This window comes from Rhipicephalus microplus, chromosome 9 (assembly GCF_043290135.1).
Source record: "Rhipicephalus microplus isolate Deutch F79 chromosome 9, USDA_Rmic, whole genome shotgun sequence".
In the NCBI taxonomy this organism is placed as follows: Eukaryota; Metazoa; Arthropoda; class Arachnida; order Ixodida; family Ixodidae; genus Rhipicephalus; species Rhipicephalus microplus.
The window spans coordinates 48,295,471-48,319,610 of record NC_134708.1 but is presented as its reverse complement, the minus strand read 5'-3'; the positions used below and the strand labels follow the sequence as shown (position 1 = coordinate 48,319,610).

At 46.5% G+C, this 24,140-nt stretch overlaps 1 protein-coding gene across 4 annotated transcripts in view; it reads right to left on the bottom strand.

Annotated features, from left to right (window-relative positions):
* Window positions 1-10,668: 10,668 nt before the first annotated feature.
* LOC119163770 (uncharacterized) overlaps window positions 10,669-24,140 on the bottom strand; it is a 43,372-nt gene continuing 29,900 nt past the window's right edge. For 3 of the 4 annotated variants that reach the window (XM_075873596.1, XM_075873597.1, XM_075873598.1), the window contains 4 exons: window positions 23,726-23,992; window positions 17,612-17,739; window positions 13,869-13,936; window positions 10,783-10,952 (listed from right to left, as the gene is read on the bottom strand). In XM_075873596.1, the coding sequence (XP_075729711.1) occupies window positions 13,903-13,936; window positions 17,612-17,739; window positions 23,726-23,992 (429 nt within the window). In that variant the 3' untranslated portion in view covers window positions 10,783-10,952; window positions 13,869-13,902. Of the gene's footprint in view, window positions 10,953-13,868; window positions 13,937-17,611; window positions 17,740-23,725; window positions 23,993-24,140 lie in introns of all 4 variants that reach the window. The other variant, XR_012886116.1, reaches the window with a different exon arrangement.

Here is a 24,140-nt window from a genome sequence, read left to right as displayed (position 1 = left end):
GCAGCCGAGTTCCTTAACCATTAAACTACCATGTCGGGTGATTTGCGAGTTGAAAACAGCTCTATGGGGCGAACCGGAAGTAAAGGCACGGACAGCGGCACCGCGTGGTATTTCTTCCTTAACTGTAAGCTTGATCACGTCTTATAGCTAGATAGAAGAAAAGTTTTCTGCCCATAAGCGCATATCTCGTTCTAGTGGCGCTACAATGAAAACCGCGTCGACAGGTCAGCAGTGACCATGCACACCTGCAAGTCATAAGGAAGCCGACCCGCGAACAGGGTCACGTGCAGGGTAACGGGAGGCTTCGCCGTGTCGTTGATGCCGACGTGGTTGACGTAAAGCAGCTTCAAGCTGGTAGCCGGCGGCGGTTTCTTGGCGTCGATGCGGACATGCTCGAGTAGCTGCTTCTCGGTGGGCACTGCGATGACGTTGTGCACGCCAAGCTCCGCAAAGGCGGAGCGAGTCAGTCTGGACAAGTAGGGGCTACTGGGCGTGAAGTACACCTGCGAAAGAACCAACAATGGCTGAACGCTTGGTTCCTGAGGAGAGGAAAAAGAAGCTAACTTATGTCTGCCTGATCTGGAGACCCGGCTAAGCTCCTTGTATGATATGGGACAAGGGGATAAAATGATAATGATTGATATGTTGAATTTAACGTCCCGAAACCACTATATGATTATGAGAGACGCCGTAGTGGAGGGCTCCGGATATTTCGACCGCCTGGGGTTATTTAACGTGCCCCAAATCAGCGGATAAAAAAAGAATAGTAGAAAGATAGCACAGAGAGAGCACTTGCCACACAGGAGCGACAGAAAGAGAAGATATAAGAAAGATAGGGGATATGGTCGAAGGAGTCCGAGGACGGTGGGGCACCGATCGGCAAGAGCTACACGGCGTCAGGAGACCGCGGACGATGAGCCGACCAGGAGTCGGGGCTCACGGACGACACGACCATTCATCACGGAATCCGTCAAGCGAGTTCCATCAAGAATGATCCGTGACAGGAACACCGTGAGAGGAAGTTATGTTTATCGTAATTAGCAACAACATTATACTCATAATCCTGACTACGTCCACAGCCGGGCAAAGGCCTTTGTTAATATTTCTCCAACGAACCCGGTCCTGTGCTTGCTATGGCCACGTAATTCCCGCAAGTCTCTTAAAGGGGTCCTGCAACGCTTTCCCAAGTAGTTGTCCTACATGGCTCCTCTGAAAGAGCTTAATTGACAGGAATTTGTGACATCCTTTAAGCACTTTCTTTCTCCGTACCAGAGGGCACGTTGAACACTGGAGATGGGAATGGCAAGGGGTGCAATAACATGCCACCTTTTTTTTGTCTGGGCACATCATAATCTTGCACACTTTCTTTTGGGTGCAGCGTAATCACGAGTGCGTGCGTGTGAAAGAGGCGCCATACTGCGGCGGCCACGGCAAATATGCAGCTCAAGATGCTCAAATTAGCGAATGACTTGCGGTATATGGCGCAGTGATTCGGGTATACGGCATCATTTGTCCACAGAGGAAGGAATCGATTTCAAGCTTAATTTGAGAATCGTAAATTCTGGAACACGTGCTGAGCGATATTGTGTGGCTCGCGTGTTCTCCGGGGCCTCAAATAACGATCGGCAGCGTTTTCTGATCATGCTGAAAAATGATGCAGGGCCCCTTTAATTTTCTATGACGACACAACTTTCTGCCTCCTTATCGCGTGTCTGTCTTCTCTCGCAATCCAGTGTGTTTACTTTTAATTACGAGATATCATGCCTCCTAGCTACGCGCCTAGTCCATGTACATTTCTTTTCCTTGACTTCTGCGAAAATGCCCTTCAAACACGTCTCCTCCCTGACCCGCTGTTCTATGATATCGGTTTTCTTTCATTGGGTTCATTTGATTTCACACCAGAAGGAAAGCTATGGCAAAGTGACCGACGGGGTCACGGAGGAATCGATGAATCCTGTAATAATTAGGCGCGCATGCGTAGTCATTACGTCATACTGCAAATTTTTTTAGCGCGTTAACATGGGAAAAAAGGACAGAGCAACAGAAAGAGTACTGACTAATGTTGAATTCCAATGGCAGATCCAGATCATTTTTTTATGCTCTAAGCGGAGCAATCGCCTTCCAATGGCAGATTAGGAGCGTGAATTGTGTGTTCCAATGGCAGATTGCGAGCAATAGTAGATCACGAATTGCTCCGTGGAGCAAAAATTCTTGCTCCACCGAAATCGGCGGATTTTACCGGAAGTTCAAGTTACGTATTCTTTGCGCCCACCTTTCATCCAATCACCGTTGGACGTCTGGAAAACGCTTTGCGCTCCCTCGCACCCCCTCGTCCTCCCTCGCTGGATTTTTTCTCACCAAGAGCTCCCATCGAGACGCGAGCGTTCATTGATTGATATGTGGGGTTTACCGTCCCAAAACCACCATATGATTATGAGAGACGCCGTGGTGGAGGGCTCCGGAAATTTCGACCACCTGGGGTTCTTTAACGTGCACCCAAATCTGAGCACACCGGCCTCCTTCATTTCCGCCTCCATCGGAAATGCAGCCGCCGCAGCCGGGATACGAACCCGCGACCTGCGGGTCAGTAGCCGAGTTTCTGAGCCACTAGACCACCGCGGCGGTGCACGCACGCGTTCCAATCGCAGATCTGGCGAGAGCAATCCCGCTCGGATCTGCAAGCTCCATTCGCAATCTGGCCCAGCGCTCGCGATCTGCCATTGGAATTTAACATAACAATCTTTCGCAGAGTGGCAAAATATGTGTGTCGAAAAGGGCGATGAAAAACAGGAAGATAAAAGGCGCCTAATCAATGTATTAGTGTCAAAGCACGTGTGACGGGTCCTCGATGGCCATATATATTCTGCCATTCTGCGAATTAATGTAACTCGGAAATCAGCGCTCTTTCTGTCTACTCTGTCCTATTTTCTTATGTTCACGCGCCGAGAAAAAACTAACTTGCCCGTAAGACGACACACCAACTACGCAAGCTTGTACTCTTGTATCCTCATTACGTATTTCGGCGTGTTTATAAGTCCGCAGCAATTAAGTTGATGTGAGACGTAGTATTTTGAAGCTAGGACGAACTTTAGGTGACTAATAATTCCCGTGGTCGCAAGAAGAAGCATCCAATGGGATCTGCTATCACTCTTAATCCTGTCCTGGTTAAGCACGGGTGCTATCAAGAAAACAAGTAAATAATGTCCGGTTTCCTGGCTGTATCCAGCTCTTTAGGCGGTACCTTATTAAGAGTAGACGTGGGGAAAGCTATCCGCCACTTGAGAATATGTTTTTTACTATAAAAAAATTGCTATTTCCGCCCTTGCTCACGTTGCGTAAGAATCACGTATACCAGAGACCAACAACCTGCGGCCCGCATGCGGCCATCAGGGCTGTTTTATGCAGCCCCCGAAACAATACGGCACCCCCCCCCCCTCCCGCCCTCCTTATTCTGGCACTCTCTGAAGGCCCGCATGCCAGAATTGGCCTAAATGGGGTTTTCGCTGGCAACCGACGTTTGAAAATTGCAAACATTCTGGCAACTGTGCACGAAAAAAGACATCTTTATTGTAGTTTTGTACATTATTGCCAATCGGCCATATTTTTTTGTCATTGTCTGCAAAGCTTTTTTTCCCCTTACCCCATTTGTCGTGCGGCGTCCGCTGTGTCGCCCTCATGAAAATATGGTTCTCAGGCTCAGAAGTTCACTTATCCATAGTGTATACCAACGCCCATACATTGGACTTGGTTACGAATCACGCATAGTGCGTGCATTCAGTTTTATTCAGTTTTGTAACAATATAGAGATGTCAATATTAATACGAAATATTTAACGCTCCAAGCCAGGATGGGATGCTTATTGCATATTGCAATTTTTCTTCCTTGCTGTCGATGCTAAAGTCGAATTTTTCTTCGTGGTTCACCTTGCATGTATATACTTACTATTATTTTTATCTTCATGGTTTTTACGTACTCCTGTATTTATTTTGCTCTTCGACTATGTTTCCGGACCTCCCCTCTACAACATACAAATGTGCTTGAGGGTTTCAACAAATAAATAAATATAATGTCGAGCCCTTCGCCTTTAGAAAAAATACGAGCAAATGAGCTAAGTAGCCGTGAGCGTGCCTAACGTCATGCTTTTCTAGCTTTTCTCTTTCTGTTGCATTAGGTAATGGTAAGCGGTCAGTCTTATTATGCACTTTCGAAATAGGGTCCCCAATAGTTTGGCGCGCCAAAGCCCTTTGCGTGCGCTCGCTTTGGGTCTAGCAGGCGCTAAAAGTTTTCCAATGGGGTCTGCGGCGCTCTATCTTTGCAAGATCGCTCAGTCGGTCTTGGGCCAGAGCCGTCACTTTAGTGGCTGCAGCCTTCATTCACGTTTGTCTAGCTTTCTGGGGCACATATATAGGCTTTGAGGCTCCCGCTGCATTTGAGGAATAGCGTCTCCAACGTGAAAATCCAAACCTTGTTTGGGTCTGGCGCGAAAGCAATGGCCTCGACGCAATTTGGGGGGGGGGGGGGGGGGCAAAACGAGTGCGGCCCCTATACTCGAAAACTCCCTATTATGGGTAGTGGCCAGAACGCTATTTGCATACTGTATCGGCATGCCGTCTTTCGCGCACTTTTCAGCTTTCGACAGCCTGTACGACACCTGGCCCGTAGAACGAAAAAATCATCGCGCTATGAAGGAAACGTAGGTTCGGAATTGACTTTTCTTGAAAACTTAACTCTCCGCGAATGTCGAATCGCTCATATCGGCCATATATATGCGTTGTCTATAAGACCGCTTTTAGTCCACCAACGCAACTATTTCAGTGAAGTGCCTATAACAAGTCTATTGGTACCGAACTCTTTTTATTGTCGCCAGTAGAACGCATTCGTAACCAACAATTCGTTCCCCATTGGGCAAGCAGGGGTACGTGGCCATTTAGCCTAATGGTCAAGGCAAGTGCTTTCGGTCAGAGGGTAAGCCGGGTTCATACACCAGATTGGAAAGATGATTGAATTGAATATATTTATTATTTCATGGATGCGCGGCAGTTGTGCAGTAGTGAGTGAGTGTTTTTGGGAGAGCACATCTTCCTCTTCCCGCGACGGCGGGTATAGAACACTGCAATCACCAGCTTCACTGGTCAGTCAACACAAGCTTCGCTTAAAAAAACACCCAATTGCCAGCTGAGCGATGCGTTCGTCCGTACTGTCCCGCCATGATCCCAATCTCCTTACCGTGTCGATGTGAGCCAAGTCGGGCTGCGTGTTCCAGAAGGCCGTGTACCCGATGGGGCCGAACAATGTGTCCCCCCGGCGAATCAGAGGCTCCCGGACCACCGCGTCCTCCTGGATGCCGAGAAGCATGGCCACCATGAAGGCCACCTCGAACACGGTGAGCAGGTAGTGGCGGCAGATGCGCTTCAGGTACACGTTCTTCCACAGGATCACGAACAGCTGCCGGCACCACAGCAGCGGCACCGCACGCATGGACTGCGCTGCCGCGCGAGACATGGTGGCCCACGTGCCTGCATTAGCGGCACATAATTCCCAGGTGCAACTTGGAACAACCAATCCAAATGCTTTATGGCGGAATTCCCGTAGGGGACCAGTCGGGACCAGTTGCAACAGGGTCCCTTGGGAACACTGAATCAGAGGCGCATCCTGAATATGGGGAGAAGAGAGGCACAGGGGGCGATCGCCCCCCCCCCCCCTCGAAGTCTGTCAGCGACCCATTCCCCTCCATTCAGTAACAGTCGACTACTTCTATCACCGATTACGACGAATAGGTCGGAAAAGTTGACCGTATTTATGCTGTGGTGGGTCGGTGTATATTGCGCGGTAGGTAACAGGTACACCGATCACGAACCACCAACTGGCCCAATCGCCCACTTTGATTAGCTGTGATGGAGTTCTTGCGATGATCATAACTACTAAAGAATGAAAATTTTGACCCCCCCCCCCCCACCTCCTTCTCCGGTTTTACTTGCAGCCGCCTACCTCAAGGTGAGTAACTGGATCAGCCTCTGCAGTGAATGCCTTCTGGTACCAGTCGCCAGCGACTCCCCCGATGAGCCAGCTGCCATCAGGTCAAAGTCTCATCGCAGCGCGTCCCTCCCCCTTTCCTGGTTATTGTTGGAGTCGGAATATCACTAGTCCAAAAGCTGCTTAGCCCTAACTATTGCCCCCCCCCCCCTTTTCACGCACACGCGTACGAGTGCGAGCACTAACTCCATCATGGCCGACCCGACAGGGTCTCCTCAAGCCGATTCCTTTTACACTTACATTGTATTAATTACTCTGGAGAAATCGCAAGCTTCTGTCGTCTAGAGCTGCGGTCTCCCAGTGGCGCACGCCGTACGCTCCAGCGATCATGATTGCATGCCGTTAGCGGCCGAGTAGTGAGATGAGTGCGCCATTTTAGCGGGCAGTTGCGAGTGCTGCGACGAAGGCCACTCACCGAAGGGCATCCTGGGCTGAGCTGAGTTTCTTGCCAAGTAAAGTGCTGAACCGAGGTCGCTTTCCTCGATGCTCGGCGCTGCTTTCGAAGGATCCGGAGGAAGCCGATGATCGCGTGCTCAGCACCCGGCTTGTTCTCGCGCGCACGGTACAAGCGTCGCTCCACGAGGTAGATTATGATGACGATGATGATCTTAAGTAAGAAGAAGAAGAAATGGCAGAGAAGGATAGGTGAACAAGAACAAAGGCAGAAAGGAATTTCAAGTTTTGGTGAAGAAAAAAATAATTATTCAGTCTTGTTGGGAATATAAAATTGGTCAGTCAGAGGGCTACCTACCAATAAAGTAGGTAAAGAAGTGCTTATCGGCCGCGCCGATTGTCTTGCTCCTTGCCCTCACTTCTCTTTCACGCCCTCTTGCATTCATTTAATATGTGTCGCTGCGCTAAGGAAGGAGCCATAGGCATCGGCAAGATTTTGCCTTGGTGGGTGCAAACTCGTTGGCAACGCGGCTTGAGGAGGAATGGGTGCTGGCGAGCTTGTGAAGGGGGCAATTAAGTGCCCCTTTCGCACCCCCTGACGAAGCCCATGCTAGGAGCTGCTGCTTAGAACGTAACCGCTATCCGTGGCGCATATGTGCCGCTGTTACCTAACTCGGCACCAATCTACCTCAAGCCTAAATGGACAAAAAATAGAACAATGAATCAGTTTAAAAAGATAAAGAATATTATGAAAACTCCCATGTCGTTACTTTCACCATCATAGGTTTATTATCAATGCAGAAGAAAATGATGGTCGAAGTTCAAATTTCAAATTTCACGCCTAAAATTCCACGCGTCAAGTCCGGAATTTCGGAGTGTAGGTTTCGTATTTTAGCGACATTGGCTCTTAGAAATTTCCTGTGACTTGGTGAGTTAAGTCTGTGTACCCCCAGAGAACAATGTACTTTATTTTTCCTGAACTACTTAGGAACTAGTAAACGCCGTCAAACTCTGTGACGTCACGACGTTTGGTGCGGCAATTTTCATAGATGATGATGATGATGATGATGAACCTTCAGCTTTGCTGGCACTCGCCCACAAAGGGGGATCGGCCAAGAACCGGGCGGCAGGATCATCAAGTGTGCTAAGTCAGGCATTCAGGTGGTCTCGTAGCCGTAGATAATAACAATAGGCTAACAGGGTAATCTCTTTGTTGCCCTTATGTACTCGCACACAGCAGAGAAAACCTCCCTGTGGCTATAACCTAATGTAATCCCTCCGAAGGATAAAATTAGTTCCACGTTTATTTTTAAACCTAGCTTCTCAATTGGTTCGACCAGGTCTCTTCTCCTTTGATAAGCATATCGTTGACAGGATAAAAAGAAATGATCTATTGATTCCGATTCCTTGCAAAAGAGACACAACGGAGATGCTGTTAGTCCAGCTTTAAGTAGGTAGTAATTCAGATGCGGAATTCTGCATCGTAATCTGGTGATTGTAATTTCTAACTGACGAGATACACACCACTGTTTGTTCCAGCAATATCTTAGGTGTACGAAGTTTCTGACTTTATCCAATGATAATTTTTATACTTCTTTGTGCAAACAAGCATTTCTATATCTGAGAGCTGTTACGTAGGCGAAATCAGGTAAATAGGTAAGAGTGGTCCGCTTAAAGATGCTTTTGCTAACGAGTCTGCCATCTCATTCGGATAAATCCCGCAGTGGCCAGGTATCCATAGCAAGTGAAATTTTTTCAGGTTTGCTGGTAATAAACTGCTAATTATACTCAATAATGTCAATTCTTTTGCTGTAGATAGTGCAGTGCATGCTGAGAGAGAATCGGTAAGTATAGGGCATCGTTAGCGTGTTTGATTTTTGCACGGTTTCTTTCTCGCCATGCGTGTACTCTAGGGGCAAGCGCAGTAATTGTGAAAGAGTAATTTGCTTCTAGGAGAATTTTTTTCTCGCAAGTGTCCTTTTAGAGGGGCATTAAAGACCGAAATAATTTCCCTCGTATTGATAAACGACTCCCTCACGATACCAAAAACACTACACTTGCGGCGAGAAGAAGCTAGAAATGCGAAACAAAAATTGTGACGCCACGTTGAAGTTTCCGCGCCTTTAGCCACGACGTCACATATTTTGACTGCTCCTGCTGCGCCTACTAGGGCCTACGCACTTCCTAATCGGCAAAAATGAAGCACGTTGTTTTTTGACGCGGCCATACGCCAAATTCTGCAGAGCGAATGGGACTGAAATGCGCCAAGTACACTTTGAAAACCGTGACGTCACGCGTGGATATGAGGCGTCATTAGAGCTATCAGAGTACAATTCGTGAATCGAAATTAATTCATTACTTATTTTAGTGTCCCTTCAAAGAGCTACTGGTTTCAGTGTAGTGATCAAGAAATCGAGACATGGCGCAATCACTCGCCTAGAGTACAGGCCAGATGAACCAGAAGATTCTTGCCGTGTCCCAAGCTCCCTCTGCGTTTCGAACGGTTGAGCAACGTCAAAGTACACTCATTTTCTTTACCGGACCGATTTCGAAAATACGATGTCATGCTTTAACGTCAGTGCATCGGTAAACTTCAGGCTACATCGAACAAAGATCGTTGGGACGCTTGATATGTCGACCATCCGCGGCTGTGAAGTTAGCTTTCCTCGGAAGTTGTCTTTTCCTAACGGACGTGGACTAGATTAGATGTCTGCGGAGATCGCGTGCAACAGTTCTCACTTCTCCATTATTTCTCGCCTGTATGACGTAACATTCTATCTTCAATAATTTTGTTCATTTGGTGTGTACGAACCGATGAGGGGGCACACATTCATGTTACGTAATACTGAAGCGCGTTTTTTTTTTCGTTGTTGTTGTTGCAATGTCCTCGCCTCCGCGGCATATGTCGAGAATATGTGACATGCATAAAAGTATGCGTCGAAGTTGCAATTTATACAATTTAACTGGGGAATTATTTAAAGGTTGCCATCTAAAGCTGGAGAAATGTAAAAATTTTTATTCTGTTCAAAAGTTTCCTCATTCAAGCAGTAAAGGGTTACAGGTGTCATGACTTGGGGACAAGTTGAGGCAAATGCTCTGCCTTGGCGGGGCACACGTCCTGATTCTGGCATCGGCGGCGTCGACCTTCGGCTCAGGCAGCGTGCCCGTTTATAGGGGTGGTGCCAACAATTTTCGAGGCTCCAGCCTCCATATTAGGTCAATATGTGGGGCTCACTTTGCGCCCCTTCCCCCTCTTGGGTGAATAGGGGGGCGTCAAAATGCCACGCGTTCAACACAAGGCCAACCAACATTAGTACAGAGACTGGCTAGAGAATTGCGGTTCCCGGCGAGTACACTCAGCTGCATATGTATGTTGAGGAACTGTTTATGTTGACACCGTATTTTTTCGGGCAAAACACATCCGTGCATATTACTCGCAGCGCCAACTATAGTGCATGGGAAAAAATTAAAAAAATGAAGTGAAAAATTGCTGCACATTGTAGTGAAACCGATTTGAGTGATTCCCATCAAGAATGGGGCAAATTATTCGAAATATATTATTATGAAATTGTACAATATGTCAGATTCCTGTATTGTGAAAAGTTTGGTATATATGCAGGTTCGATTCCATATCAAACCAAAACACAACCCAACTGGGTTAGACACAACTGGAAGACTTCCTGTCAATCGAAGCATGGCAAGGCACGGGGTAGTCTGTGAAGGATGACAACCAGTCTCTCGAGAGCGACACCGAGAAACCTCATGTAACTAACCTACAGAAGAGGGAACTAGCGGCAAACACTTCTCTGAACATGGTCTCCCATGCACATCATTTTTCTGGAAGAAGTGTATTCAAGAAATGCTGTAACTGCTCAGCGGACTGTGAACAAGCCTGGTGAATATTGAAGGGAATTTATTCAACTTAGTGTTCTTCAATATCCTCCAATGTACGATTGTATATATAATTGTCTCCTGGTCAACTTGGAGCTCTTTGTCTTTGCAACGACAAATGGTACTGCTGGTGCAAAGGATGACCTTATCTTAAATTTCGCGTTCTTTTATAAGGTGTTTTGTCGTACCAGTACAACAATTCTATGCGATGCCTTCAAAAAAGTGTTAGAAAATTTTACTACTACATCTGCAGTCTGTTGCGATTCCCGCATGGATAGGGCAAGTTACAGAAAGGACACAGGACACAAGGGTTTACAAAAACGTGCCAAAAAATTTCATGCAAAAAAAAAATTCATTTGGCATTTTTTATTGATGATTCATGGAGCACAATACTGTACACAATGAAGTATAGAGGGAAAGAAGTAATAAAAAGAGGAAAGGGCAGCTATGAACCACGCTGTAGTGACACGGAGTAACAAAACAAAACAAGACAAGACAAGTCTAGGCCTGAGCAAAATGATCTTTGTGGTCGTCGTCGCTGCGGCGATTTCATCAGACGTGAATGGATATGGCAGGTGTGCAGCAGCGTCCACACACACACGGAAGGCTTTTGTCTTCCTTTCGGACCCGGACTCCTGGAATAAAAGAAGAAACACCAAGTGGTCAACAAGGTCAACAGGCGACCTCGCGCCTAGTAAAAACGAAAGTGCTGCGGACGAAACTGGGGTTGCTCTCTGCCCCATCGTGCAGACGGAGCCTCCATGGTTATGATAGCACTATGCTGACAAGGCATGAATGATAAACACAAGAAAAACTGCAAGGGACGGGTAGAAAGCATTCAGGCCTCCTTGACGTTTTCCGTGAGGTTTGCAGTGGTAGGAATGCCTTCCAGCATTTTGGAGCAGCCAATAGAGCAGACAAAACTTGCTTTTGGAGCGGCTACCTCTGTGTTTGGAGCATGCACGAGCTTTTTATGATACACATAGAGGAAGAAAATTTAGCTATAATTTAGTTGAACGTTCCCCCAGATTACATATTCATTTATGCAGAAGCTGCAAGCCCACAAAATAAGCACAAAAGTAAACAATGGCAGGATCATACACAGAAGCGGTGACGTAAAACAACGAAGAATATTGCACCGAAAATGAAGCTACATGAAGTTCTAGCAGTGCACGCGCACACACTCACTTAGGTATGCGCACGGGGAGGCCGGTGGGGGAGGGGGGGGCACAGTTAGCTCAGCCCAATACATCAACATGATAGGGAGGGGTTGCTGCGGTGTACCTTTGCCGTACCCCACCCGAAACACCCATATGCATCCCCCCCTCATACACATTCAAAGCTTTTTGCAATAAAATCTCGTTAATACGCACATGCATGCAGAGAATGTGGCTAACTGCACATAAATGTACCATGCATTAACCACTAAGTATCCATTTGCTAGTCATTACTCATTACATGCGCCATCCCCACTAAAGCAGGATTAAATAGTGCTACGGCAAATATTGCCTAAGGGGCCACCAGTGGCCACCACAATGACATTTCTTTCTGTTTGCCAAATTCCAGAAATTACTAGCACTCCCGCACAACTGTCGCAATGCAACATTAAGGAGCATTTCAAAACTAATGCGGAGTTCGGGATACGCAGCTGACGCAGAGACTGCCATAGCCACGAAGCGAACATAAGCAGCTGTCCTCAATAAATGTGCACCACGTTCTGCTACTTAGTGAAAACAGACACGGATTTTCCGAGACACTGTACAGTCGCAGGAAGCCGATCGTCTACTGGCTAGTTGCGCGCAGCGCTTTGCCTACTTGACATACACACCATGTGAAGCCGCTTGCACCCACTCCGCTTCAGACCGCACACAGATGCTGCGAGAAAACCATTACGTTAAGGCGATGATGTGAGCTTTCTGCAAGCGGTGCTTTAGTGGTCTTGGCAGCAGACTGAAGCTCGTTTGGGTTGTAGAGTCATTAAAGCGTGCAGTATGATTATAAAAGCGCTACGCTTGCCGTCTCAGTGTCCACAGTCCACAACGCTCGACTCTGCTACAGTGAACTACATGTTTCTGCAAAGTGGTGGACGCTGAACAAGGTCAGGCACAATGATCAGGAGGGCGGCGGTGAGCGCCCCTGCGTGCTCAGGTAGTCACCAGCCATCAAAAGCAAGCAGTAGGCTTAAATCTGTGCTACGCCGCACACATAGTGTTTTTGTTTTTTTTGTGCTCACTGATGCACTTTTCGGTGGTCTCCACATCGCCTTCGTACTTTGCCAGTGGTTACCACAAAAGGCACCGCTGTAATCGCGCTGAAGTGAGAATAATTGAAGGCCAAACCTCATAAGCGCGAAAATGCACGCGACAGCGACGCGACGTAGATTGGCTTCGCGCGATCAGTCGCTAGCGCAGGCAAATCTCATTCACGCGACGGCTTCGGGAAGCGAATTCCACTGTTGCTGGCATGAGGCCGTCTACTAGCACCAAGAAAACCGCGTAGCGAGCGGTATGCAATTTAAAAATAAGATATATTGTTGTGTGATGAAACGGAAAGTGTTTATTATTGCCTTGCAGCGCTTTTTTATATGCACATGCGTAATAAACATTGCGTTATTTCTTGTTGCGCATACGTGACTCGGGCAGGGTCACGTGCACCTATGTAGTCCTTGTCTTTTCCGGTATTTCGCTATTGGCTGCTTGAGCCCAGCACTTCCGGGTGATAAGCGACGGTTTCCAAATCTGAAGAACCGAGCGATCGCGCGAAAACGAGCACGCGACACATCGCGCGAACGCCCTGTTTCGACGCTCATAGCGTCGCTCGTCGCTGTCGCGTGCATTTTCGCGCTTATGAGATTTGGGCCTGATTGGCTGATTCCGTGCTCTTGCAGCAGTGCAAGTGTACAATATGGAGATTATCCCGTAATATCCACTCATATGCGTGCTGTCAACATTACTTTCGGTTCCAGAACCACCTTGTGGCGCAGAAATGGCGCAAATCAGACAAAAAAAGACACCTTTAGAACAGTATGACGCAGTAACTTCCAGGTGGCGCAGGTTGGCGCAATCGGCACAGCTTCCCCACCCTTGGGTTTGTATTCACGACTGCAGCCGTGCAGACTGCACCGTTTCATTTAAGTTAGCTGCCAGCCCCAGTTTTCTGCAGCACATTTGCAGTGTTGCGCCCCTGATGCAATTGAGAATTGTCTTAGGTGTGGCCATGTACTTAAGAGTTAGACTTAGATACCATTGTTTTCGGAAACACAATTTCAAAGCCGTTGCATGCAAGCAACATTCAGCCAAGGTTTCCTTGCTTTGAACATCTGTACAAGTAGCATAAAATGAAATAATCTGCACGTGCTACAAGAAACGGAAAAGTTCATGCAAGAAAGACAACTGCTCAGTGGAAAAAGAATTCCTTGATGAGTGTTTTAACCAGGCTACGCTACACTTTAAACAGGTGCACTTTAGGACAACCATCGTATTTCCCAGCAATTTATCATCCAGAATTTAGCGATTTCAGTCATCAATTTGATCAAAATTGCCACAACTCACGCTCAGCATGCAAAGTTTGGTCACACGGCCCCAGTCACCTCGACGTCCAGCAGCCATTACCTCGCCGCCTGCAAACAAGAAATGAAAGACAATCTAATGCAATCTCTCATGTAAACATGCCCGTTATGTATTAAAAAAAAAAAAACACTCCGAAGTTTAACGAAGCAACAGGCAGCCCAACAAGAACAACCACCTCAATACACCTAGACTGTTCGATTTCACACATCTGCACCTGAATTTCTTAGATATTTATACAATTCTACGAAGTGGGGGCTGTGTTTGGTAATTCGCAATCACCAGACAGCATCGCCACAAGAGCCGAGTTGCAATATCTACAAGGCACCTTACCTGCCCCATAGAATATCATGTACAATGGCAGTGTAGTGAGCATGGGAGACACTGCCATCAAGCACGAATGCCCAATGAAAGATGGGAAAGTGCCCTGTTCGCCCGGGCATGGCTAAACACGAGAAACGCTAAGCTGCCACAAGCAATTGTAGCAAGGACAGGAAGCACTGTCATAGTGCATGAATTTTAGATGTCAAGCAGCTCTGACTAGCCTGTGTAATGCTGTCCCTCCATACAACACCACTGCGCATGCTTACGTCTCGTGCCAGCCCAGGAAGACACCCACAAAACTGTCGCTCCCCTCCCTCGCCTCAACAAGGATGACGCAAGCTGCGTCTGCTAGAAAAAAAAAAGATGACTGCTCGCACTACACAACCGTTCACTGGCCACTTTGTAAATGCAAGATCGCGCTTCCCGAATTCAGTCAAGGGTGTCTTTACTTGGCTTTCGCTTGATGACCGCTAGTGTCAACGCCGCCGTTAGTGTAAGCGTTAGCGCCTCCTGCTTCGCATCTACACATGGTTCCTTTGAACGAGAGATGGTGCTAGTCTTTTTGTTGTGCAGGAAAGTTGTCTTGCAGACTTAGCAACTTTTCTAGGAGCAAAATGAGCTTCACACAAACACTTAAGGTGCTGAAAACTGGCCAGAACTTGACACGATAAACGGTAGAACAGCCAAAATAGAATTTGGCGCAATTTTTTGAGCAGCAAAACGTTACTTCTGGAGCACTAAAATCCAATTTCGATGCAGTTTACGGGTAAAAAAAAATTATTTTCCACGCAAGACCAAATATGATTGGAGCAGTATAAAAAAGAAGGCTTACATTTAGAAAAAAAATATATATTTATATATATACATATATATATAAATATATGTACAAAACATTCATACCATCTAAAATCGTGGAAAGTAAACATGAGCACTGCTATTTCAACAAAAGTAGCATTTTGAACCACCCCACTGAGCAAGCAATGAAATAGTCTACATCAGCATTTGCCTCACCTGTCAAATTCTTTGACAGACTGCAAATTCAAATGTGGCTCTGCCAAGCTGGCGACCCTGAGACTTGGGAGATAACTTAAAACTGAAGAGTAGGGGTGGCAAAAAATACTGCCACACAATTTTTGGGGGGGAGGGGCAGCAGAAATGTCACTCGCTGCTCCAAATGACTGCCAGTAACTCTTTGAGACGTTAGCGATCATACCAGTACTCACAATTACACAGCGCATACACGCATGAAAGCTTTAGTTCCTAATATGCCATAACCGTGTTTGCCGACTAGGAGGTCTGTATTTCACGCGAAGGGATAGCTATGGCAACGCATTTTCGTCTTGAAATTCCGTCGTCCCACCAAGAGGTATCTGCTTTGGTCAGCGCACCGATGGGCATACAGCATTATTACTTTATCTGGTGATCGTGTCTAGCAAGTGTCCTCACCTAGTGAGTGTATAACTTAGACCATGGTTTAAGGCTTGCGCTGCTTGGTTTGGTTAATGATGCAAAGTGCAGACGACCAATGTGGCCTCGATTTCTCGCTGAAATTAGCAGACCCGAAATAATTTTGAGACTACTCGGGCATTTTGCCACAGCTTGGTGCAGCTCATGCACCCCGTCCCGATACGCTGGTAAAAGTGAAAAGACTGAGTTATGGTGAATAAATCATACATTAACTATGCAATGTGAATACAATTAAATAGTATTTTCAGATTGTACTTGAAAGTAAAAAAGAAAATGAGCACATGTTGCTTGGTGATAGGTCTGGGCACTGCGTGAATGAGTCGTCTGAAATGCTGCGTGTAGCTCTGCTACGCAGGCCCGCTTTCCTAAGCCAGAGCCACAGCCAATGTACGTCCATTCTAGATCATGTGATCCCAACATTTATAAAAGCAACAAAAGCCTCCTTAGAGGTGCTGAAGCCTGTCAGTTCTGCTTGTGCAGTCACGGGCGCCACGGCTGCCTGGACAGCCCCTCTGGCAAACCGTAAATATGCGCACGAAGTGAGCATGGGCGAATACGTCGCCAGTGACGCACCGTAACGAAATCTTTCGCCTGTCCCGTCAATTTCGCTGTAGCCAGGTTCGGCTGTGCCATAAGGATATCTTGTCACATGTTTCAAAGGGCCAGTAAACTGGCTCCAACTTAAATTTTGTACATTTGCCACACAAGCTCACCATTCGTGCATTTTATGAATGTTACAGCACCTGCACACTGTGTAGCTCAATTCTGAAGAACCCCCACGTACGTCTCTTTCCAGCGCCTGTCCAGGCCACTTCATATGCCAAGCAACATGAAACTACTTCCGGGACAACATTATATAGCACTGACATCGTCGATTGGTTGTGCACTTCGAAACAGTGTCTTGGCCCTGCATTTACTGCACTTCATACCACTACTAGGGCAACCCTAGCCCTCTCACCCTCTCAACAGTGACGCATGGAGAAAGCCTTGCTTTATAACCAGCTGCGCAGCGATGACTTCATCACCGTCGTTTTACGTTGCCGAAGTGGGCGTATTAACAGCAATGGGCTACATGTCCACCTTTTTTGCTTCAAAAAGAGGGAGGGGGGTAGGCTGAGCAGGAAACTGAAACATGTCGAAGTGGGTTTTTCTATACCTGTAAATTCCTTACTACAGCACTCATTTGTAAAATTTTGTAGCAACATGTTCACATCGTGCAAGTGTGCAGTTATCACCTCACCATGTATTAAGGACTGCAGTCTGTTTACTGGCCCTTTTAAGGATAAGCAGATTTGATCAGCTGTCGCATGCTACATTTTGAGATCAGTTCTGCCACCATCTTCAATCACATGATTACAGTTCCTAAAACTGGCGTCCCGATGTGGTGCGAGATTTTCACCGCTTGCACAACATGTCGTGATGCTTATCCGCTTTGTTCTGTAATTTCATTGGATATACGCAAGTGGTCACCTTGTGTACTTTTGTTACTCAAGTTCATCACAACCAACCGTACTGGGGTTTCAAGCCACCAGAATTGATACTGCAGCCTGGTGTCGTGCTACTGCTGATGACAGTACAAGCGTTGCATGAAAGTTACACTTAGCGTCAAAATTAGATACTCTATTACAATTCGGCAAGCTCCAAACTTGCTCAGAGCTGTATCCATGTCGAGGAGATTGACATAGTGCAGTAAAGTCAGCTTTGAAAATTGTTGTCAGTACTACTTTTACTTGTGGCGCAAAAAAGGGGGGAAAGGGGGAGAGTAAAGAGAAAGCGCTCGTTTTATGCCACAGCTCTATGCTTGCTGAATCTAAAGAATTTCTCACGGCAGGTGATTAGCGAGAGAACATAACCTTATCATAACATTCTCCTACAATTACAGAAGTGTCAAAGCACCCCTTTTGTCTGTACAATACAAGCCGAAAGGGATCCCTTACATGGGCTCGTTCCTGTCGAGCCAGGAGTAGGAAGACGGGTGGCCGGACCAGACGGATGGCACCGTGGTCGAGATAGCCATGGCGGAAGCGGCAGGGCCCGCTTCCACGTGCGCCGTGCTCGGCTCTGACTGTAAGAACGGCGCTAGCTTAGAACCGAACAGTCGGCAGGCGCACTGTGTTGCCACAAGCACCAAACGACACCACATGTGCTGTGTGTACTTTTTGCACAATACAGGAGAAATTTCAAAAAAAATTTCATTTTATTTGGGGCCACTTTGCTTCTAAGTCAACAATTATTCTTTTGGCACCAGTTTTTTTTTTCCAGAAAGCAGTCTCAAAAAAAAAAAAAAACACTTGAACAAAGAATATACACACGTAACTGCATGTTTATTGTTCCACAACTGACTGAAGTGGTCAGATCAATTTCTTTTTATAACAGTGCAGCAGTGCAACTGTTCAGCAATTCTTTCTGTGTTTTGTTTATTCCATACCAAGAAAATATCATTGTAGTACGGAACTATCGTTTTCAATCCACGTGCACTGGCCCTGCACTTGGCTTCAGAACTGCACAGATGTTATTGACGATTGTGTCTACTGCACTTTCGTTCGCAGCGATTGCAGTATGCAGCATTATTTTGGCTCGGATAACATTGGTTAAAGATTTTCGTCGTTCCAATACAAAATCGCATCGATAGCAACCGTGTGTACATCCACAGAGGTTGTGACAAATGACGAGTCTGGATTGACTCTGAGTGTTGGCATTGTGCATACTTCAAGTGTACCCTGCTGTCAGCTATTGCTGAGCATATTAAATACCCAAGTTCATTACACTCGCAGCAACACAAGAAGTGTTTGGAACATATGAATTTTCGCCCACTGGACACCACGAGACTCTGTTGGGGAAATTTACGGACTCATAACAGGCTGTGATACATATCAGCCAGGTTCTTATCACAGATTCTACTGTAGCAGCTGCTTTAGACCAAACGTCACGGGAACGTATGAAAGCACAGCACAACCCCATCTTCCTGACTAGCCCTGGTCAGACCTCTGGTGGCACAACGGGAATTCGGTGCACCAGAGAAAAGCGTCCGATACTGGAGGAGCCAAAAGCAGCACATCATATCTTGCAGCAACCATAGAAAAACTTTTGTGGATGGACTGCAGTGCACCCCAAACTAGAAACACTATTCGCCAAGTTTGCACGAAGCTGAGTGCAAGGTCGCTACCCGTGACAGTGAAGTGAACCTGCGTGAAAGCTATCGAAATACCACGCAATTCTGGGCTCAAGAGGGCGCGATTTAAGGGCTCACCTTCGTGGGTGCGCCGGTTTATGAAGCGGAAGGGCCTTGCGCTGAGGCGGCAGACTTCCTTATGGTAAAAACTGCCTGAAGATTTTGATAACAAGCTGGTCGAGTATCGGCGCTCCATCATCGGGCTTCTTGGACACCATTGCTACATGATGGGACACATGGGCAACGCTGACCAAATTCTGATTTGGTCCAATATGCCTTCAAACCGGACTGTGACTGGCAGGGAAGGGAAAGGGTAAGCGTGGCACCAGCGCGTGAGTGATTCTCCCCCCCCCCCCTCAAGGCGCAGAGCTGCCCTCCCGCAAGGGCTGCAGAAGATAGTGCTTTTTTTCCTTTTCTTCAACCACACATTCATTCAACTCAGCGACAGCTTTTTTTTTTTGACAGCTTTCTTTTTCTTTCTCTTTTTTTTTTTCCTCGCCCCGCCGCGGTGGTCTAGTGGCTAAGGTACTCGGCTGCTGATCCGCAGGTCGCGGGTTCAAATCCCGGCTGCGGCGGCTGCATTTTCGGCGGAAATGTCGTAGGCCCGTGTGCTCAGATTTGGGTGCACGTTAAAGAACCCCAGGTGGTCGAAATTTCCGGTGCCCTCCACTACGGCGTCTCTCATAATCATATGGTGGTTTTGGGACGCTAAACCCCACAAATCAAATCAATTTTTCTGTTCCTCTCTTTCTTCGTGCGTGGCATTGGAAGAAGGGTCTTTACATGGCAGGGACGAAAGAGGGAGAAGCGTGACACAGGCACGTCGCAGATCGGCATTTGAGAGAGTTAGAAAACATTCCACGGCAGCCTTTTCTTTCCTTCGCGTTCAGCGTTGAGGTGTCGGAGGTGCGGCCTCAGGGTTGGGCGAGGTGCTGAGAGCATTTTCCGAGCGCGGTATGTTCGAATTAACCGTCGCACGTGCTTGCGCGTTCGAATTACCGGGCGTTTTCACCCATTAGAATACACATAGCTCTGACGGGACCTCATCGTGAGTTCGAATTAATGAGATTCGACTGTAGTAGTGAGAAACAGATGTCGCCGAACTCACGTTCGGACAAGTCTGAGTGACAGCACTTTGTGCCCTTCTGGCGGTTAATTACATAAGATTATTGTCGAAATAAAAAGAATTGTCCACACAGTTCAGCTGGGCTCGACTTATATTCCGGTCCGACCTACATTCCTGTTTTTAGGGTAACTGCATTAAAAAACTGCTCAAATGCATTCGTGGTACACTTCAACTGTGCAAAACTATCACCTCAGTGCACTTGACCAGCTGCCACCACCACCACTGTCCAGAAAAAAAAAAAAAAGAAAACTGGTGACAATGATGATTGTTTTCCTATTGGTATGGGTGAAACAAAAATGCATGCGTTAGCAGTACCAGCAACATTTTTACAAACAAACCAAGAAAATCTGAGTACTAGACCTTGCAGTAGGCAGGTTTTAGTATTTTAATGGTATTATGTGGAAGCGCCATGCTTTTTGGAGCAGATTTAGGAGCAGACAAAGTACTGCGATGAAGCAACTTCATGGGGAGACGAGGGTCTAAGAACGACCAAAAATAGCTGAAAAATCAAAAAAAAAATTTTTTTTCTTGCAGAACTTATTATCAGCACGTTTGTACCTTTGAGCACCAGCACCTATTCTAAAATTACTAACGCTGCATTCAGCAGGGAAATGCAATAAAATGGGCCTTCTAAGCACCCCGTCAGCAGTAAAATGCCCCAAAAACGAAACCTATTCGAACTTCACACCGCAGAGAGCCAAGCGCCGCCGCCTTGAGCTAGATTTGAAGCTATTTCTTTTGTGCATCGTTTGCGGCATCTTAAAATGCCGCTGCCCGAACAGAATGGCGGCTGTCACGGGTTTTCTAAAGGTCGCTCCCGGGTCGCTGATCGGCTCTCACACGGCGCGCATTTTGAGTGCGTCATACCGAGGCTCCCATTGGCTGACGTGGCCAGCGCGCTTTTCAAGAGCACCGTTCCACGTTTTCTATTGACTGGCCTGAAAAGCATTTTTGTGTGTGTGTGTGTATGTGTGCGTTCACCATCGTGGCTATCCGATCATGTACGTCTGCTCTTGCGCTCGTGCATGTTCTTCAAAGCACTGTGTTCGTGCTTCGCGCTAGTAGTTTATCCACACAATCGAAATGTTCAGAGACTCTTGTCTGAAACTGTCGTCACAACGAGCTTCTGGAAGCGGTAAAAAACGAGCTTAGAACAAGAAGGCGCCGGCTAGAAGTGCACTGTCGGGACGAAAGTTTGGTGGATTCGGTGCCCATCAGGCACCTTTATGTTTACGATCCGCTCCGTGTGCAGAATGATCCCGGAAGCAGCGGAAAAGAGAGGGCATGTCGCGCTCCACTTAATAAGGTGATTGAGCCAAGCGTGAAGGTGCGTCCGCTTGGTTTTGCCACGATTTTGCAAATGCGCTTGTCAGAAACGCGAAATCTATGCAGTTCCCTGCGCACCCTGCACTGTCTTGGGACGCTACATCTGCACATGGCTGAGCGTAAGCGATGCTCAGCTCACAGGGACCTATAACACAGGGCAGCATGCTGCCTAACATCCAGGTGCTTAATCAATAATTAATGTACAGGCAGTTAATTAATGCAAATCGATTTGATAATTTACGTGGAAGCAGTGACTTTAATCTCATACCCCATGGTCCTCTCAGGACCCTCCCCCTTCAACCACTTGCTATGGTGGGGCTCAGATCTTCCTCACCGCAATGGATATTTTTTTAATAATGATTCCTTGGATGAAATAAGACATTTTTTGTTTTGTTTAGCAGGGAAACAGATTAGAACATCTAAATAGAATTTATCGTTGGATTCCTTTTAGTAATTTCTGCAGTGAGTGCCAAAATTTCAAGAGCGATTTTCTCAGCTTCACATTTTTTGCCAATCTGACTAGCCTTACTGAACTCTTCGTTATATTTTTGTAAGCCAAGTTCAATAAATGTTATACTGTTGAATCCTTAAGGAATGAAACGGTGGAGCTATGCTTTTTTTTCATGGCTAAGTTGATCATACAAGGTTTTGTAAAAAATAATGTGAGCGAATCACACTTCATGTACAAAGAATTAGTACAATTGAAAAATTTTCATATGATGATGGATATCAACATCAATATAAATAGCATAGCCCCACATGCCAATCTTATGCTGCAGCTGCACCTTAAATTGAACCAAAAATAGGGAAAGTGCCTTAATCACCCGTAAGAAATGACCTAATAAGACTTCACTTATTTTCTGATAATCTGAGAACTAAATGAGGTACAATAACTAATTACACTTCTTGAAAACAGGAGAAACACATGCACACATAAAATCATTAAAATATCTCTAATAATGAAATTTCATTTTTCAGACTAGTTTCTCCCTCCTTTGTTTTTGAAGCAGGAAAAATGCTGCTTTGGAGCTGCTATTGAAGTTTTTGCAGCAGACTGCAATATATCAACTCCTTGATATATATCAATATAACAACTCCTTGACTATTTTACTGACATCAATGCAAGTTGCGAGAAATGAAGAATTGAATGAACAATCAGAAAAAACGGCCGGCGATTGAATCCACGATGCTAAGAGCAACACATTTATAATAATAATAATATTATTTGTGGTTTTACTTCCCAAAACCATGATACCATTGAGACAGGCTGTCGTGGAGGGCTCCAGAAATTTCGACAGTTTGGTGTTCTTTAAAGAAACACTAAAGGCAACTATTGAGCCGACGTTGACTGTTGAAATGGCGACCCAGAAACCTCGTAGTGCTACTTTTGTACAAAGGCAGTGCTTACATTTGAAATAAAATTACGTTTTAGTGGTCCGCATCGGGCTAGAGCACTTCAAGTTATTCATTTAAGTGGAACGTCTCACGTCACTGTTGCCATGCACAATGTTCCCCGGCTTTACTGCGTGCCCGTTGACACTAGTAGCAGCAGAACAAAAGAAGCGGGAGCCACAGCAGCAACAACGGCCATTCAACAATTTCCTGCCATTCGTTCAGAGATGGCAGACGTCATTGGTTCAACTGGGCCCCATTACATGGCCCGACCTGTCCAGTTTAATCAGGCGAAAATTCAAGTATTGAACCACTCGTGCCATTCCCCATAGTAACGTACGGCAGTTCTTTTTTCTATGAATTCAAATAGAAACAAACAAGCAGCGTTTTATTAAGTCTGTTTATGCATGGAAGGTTCTTCAGTGCAGCTAGATCGATTACTAGCGATTAATTATGAGCGGTTTGTCTGACGTCATCAGGATCATTTTGAGAATGTCCTACTGTTGCGCATGTATTCTTGTGCATTTACCTCAATTTTTTAGTAGATAAGGCACTGCTGTTGTTAATATTGTCGTTAGACTTTAGTGTTCCTTTAATACGCACTGACATCGCACACTACACGAGTTTTCACCATTTTGACTGCAGTGAAATGCGACTGCCATGGCGGGAATCGAACTCCCGACTATGTGTTGCTTAAAATACTATCCTGGTCAGTTACGCATTTCATCGACATAGCCTGCGAGTAAAACTAAAGAAGTGTAAATAAGCTAAATGCTTCATGCTGTTCTTGACGTCACAAGACACAAACGTCACAAACCCAAAGGAAGCATGTATTCAAATTTAAAACTTGCTTCATGAAATACTAAACAATACACAGTTGCATCGTCTGACATGCGGCACCCGAGTACCCAAACAACATTTTTTGAAAATTTTACTCAGATCAAAGGGCATTGAGATTGCCGGGGTGCCCTATAGCACACGTCAGCCGTACAGCACAATCGAGCAGCGGTAAGAATGCGACATGGTGTGCTATACCTTGATTGTCTGGGTGGGACGGAAGCCCGACAACACGCTGCTGTCCCCAGCGGCCGTGGACACCAGCTGCTCTCCCTTCTGGGAAGGCGCAGCATCCGCCCAGAACATGGGTGGGCTGTCGCCACTGCCGCGCTGAGTCGAACGGGGAGCCGTAGCCATGGTGGCAGCCACTTGCCCTTTGTAAACATGCACGCTGTGCGGAGCTAAAGAGCCTTCGTCTTCGGCCGATGATGTGTCCGGGCTGGAAACGCCAGCCTCCATGGGAACCTACGGAGGAACGGGAAGAAAAGTTGGGTTATACCCCTGTCACAAGGGCACCCGTGAAGACCGTTTAACTCCCTCGTCTTTACGACAACGAAGATGTGGTTGGTGTCACACGGCCACCCTAACGCAAACGAAGGTGAACGAAGCATTT